This window comes from Merops nubicus, unplaced genomic scaffold (assembly GCF_000691845.1).
Source record: "Merops nubicus isolate BGI_N331 unplaced genomic scaffold, ASM69184v1 scaffold2008, whole genome shotgun sequence".
NCBI classification, from domain to species: domain Eukaryota; kingdom Metazoa; phylum Chordata; class Aves; order Coraciiformes; family Meropidae; genus Merops; species Merops nubicus.
In genome coordinates, this window is record NW_008627655.1 from 17647 (window position 1) to 18017 (window position 371).

The 371-nt window shown below is 63.3% G+C and overlaps 1 protein-coding gene across 1 annotated transcript in view; it reads left to right on the forward strand.

Moving 5' to 3' along the window:
• The window catches only part of CRB1 (crumbs family member 1, photoreceptor morphogenesis associated), a gene marked incomplete at its 5' end in the record, with an annotated part of 73993 nt that overhangs the window by 11550 nt on the left and 62072 nt on the right, over positions 1-371 (forward strand). Inside the window, one exon of the mRNA XM_008946385.1 lies at positions 1-88. This exon is cut by the window's left edge and continues 10 nt beyond it. Within this exon, the coding sequence (XP_008944633.1) occupies positions 1-88 (88 nt within the window). The remainder of the gene's footprint in view (positions 89-371) is intronic.

A 371-nucleotide genomic window follows, 5' to 3' on the forward strand; every position in this document is an offset into this window, starting at 1 on the left:
CGCTGCGGGAGCCCCCGGCCTCTACGGGCGGCCTTCAGCTACGACCGGGCCGAGGGCTACGTCTGTAGCTGTAAGCCGGGCTATGCTGGTAAGAGTCCCCGGGGGAAGGCTCAGGAAGCGGCGCGGTGTCTGACAGCGGCAGCATCCCGTTCTTTAGGCCTGGCTGTAAACATGTCTTAAAAAGAAGTTCTGTGTTTTAAGGTGCCGTCGTGCAGAGGGGGTCCCTCTGGTGGTCACCGTACACAGGTTTCGGGAAGGATTTGCGGAGAATCGAGGGAGGTGTTGCTCAAGTTGCAAGGGTGGCAAGAGAGCAGCGGGCTCCAGCCGTGGCCCCGACGGCCGGGGCAGAGAGACGGGGGCCCTTCCACCGC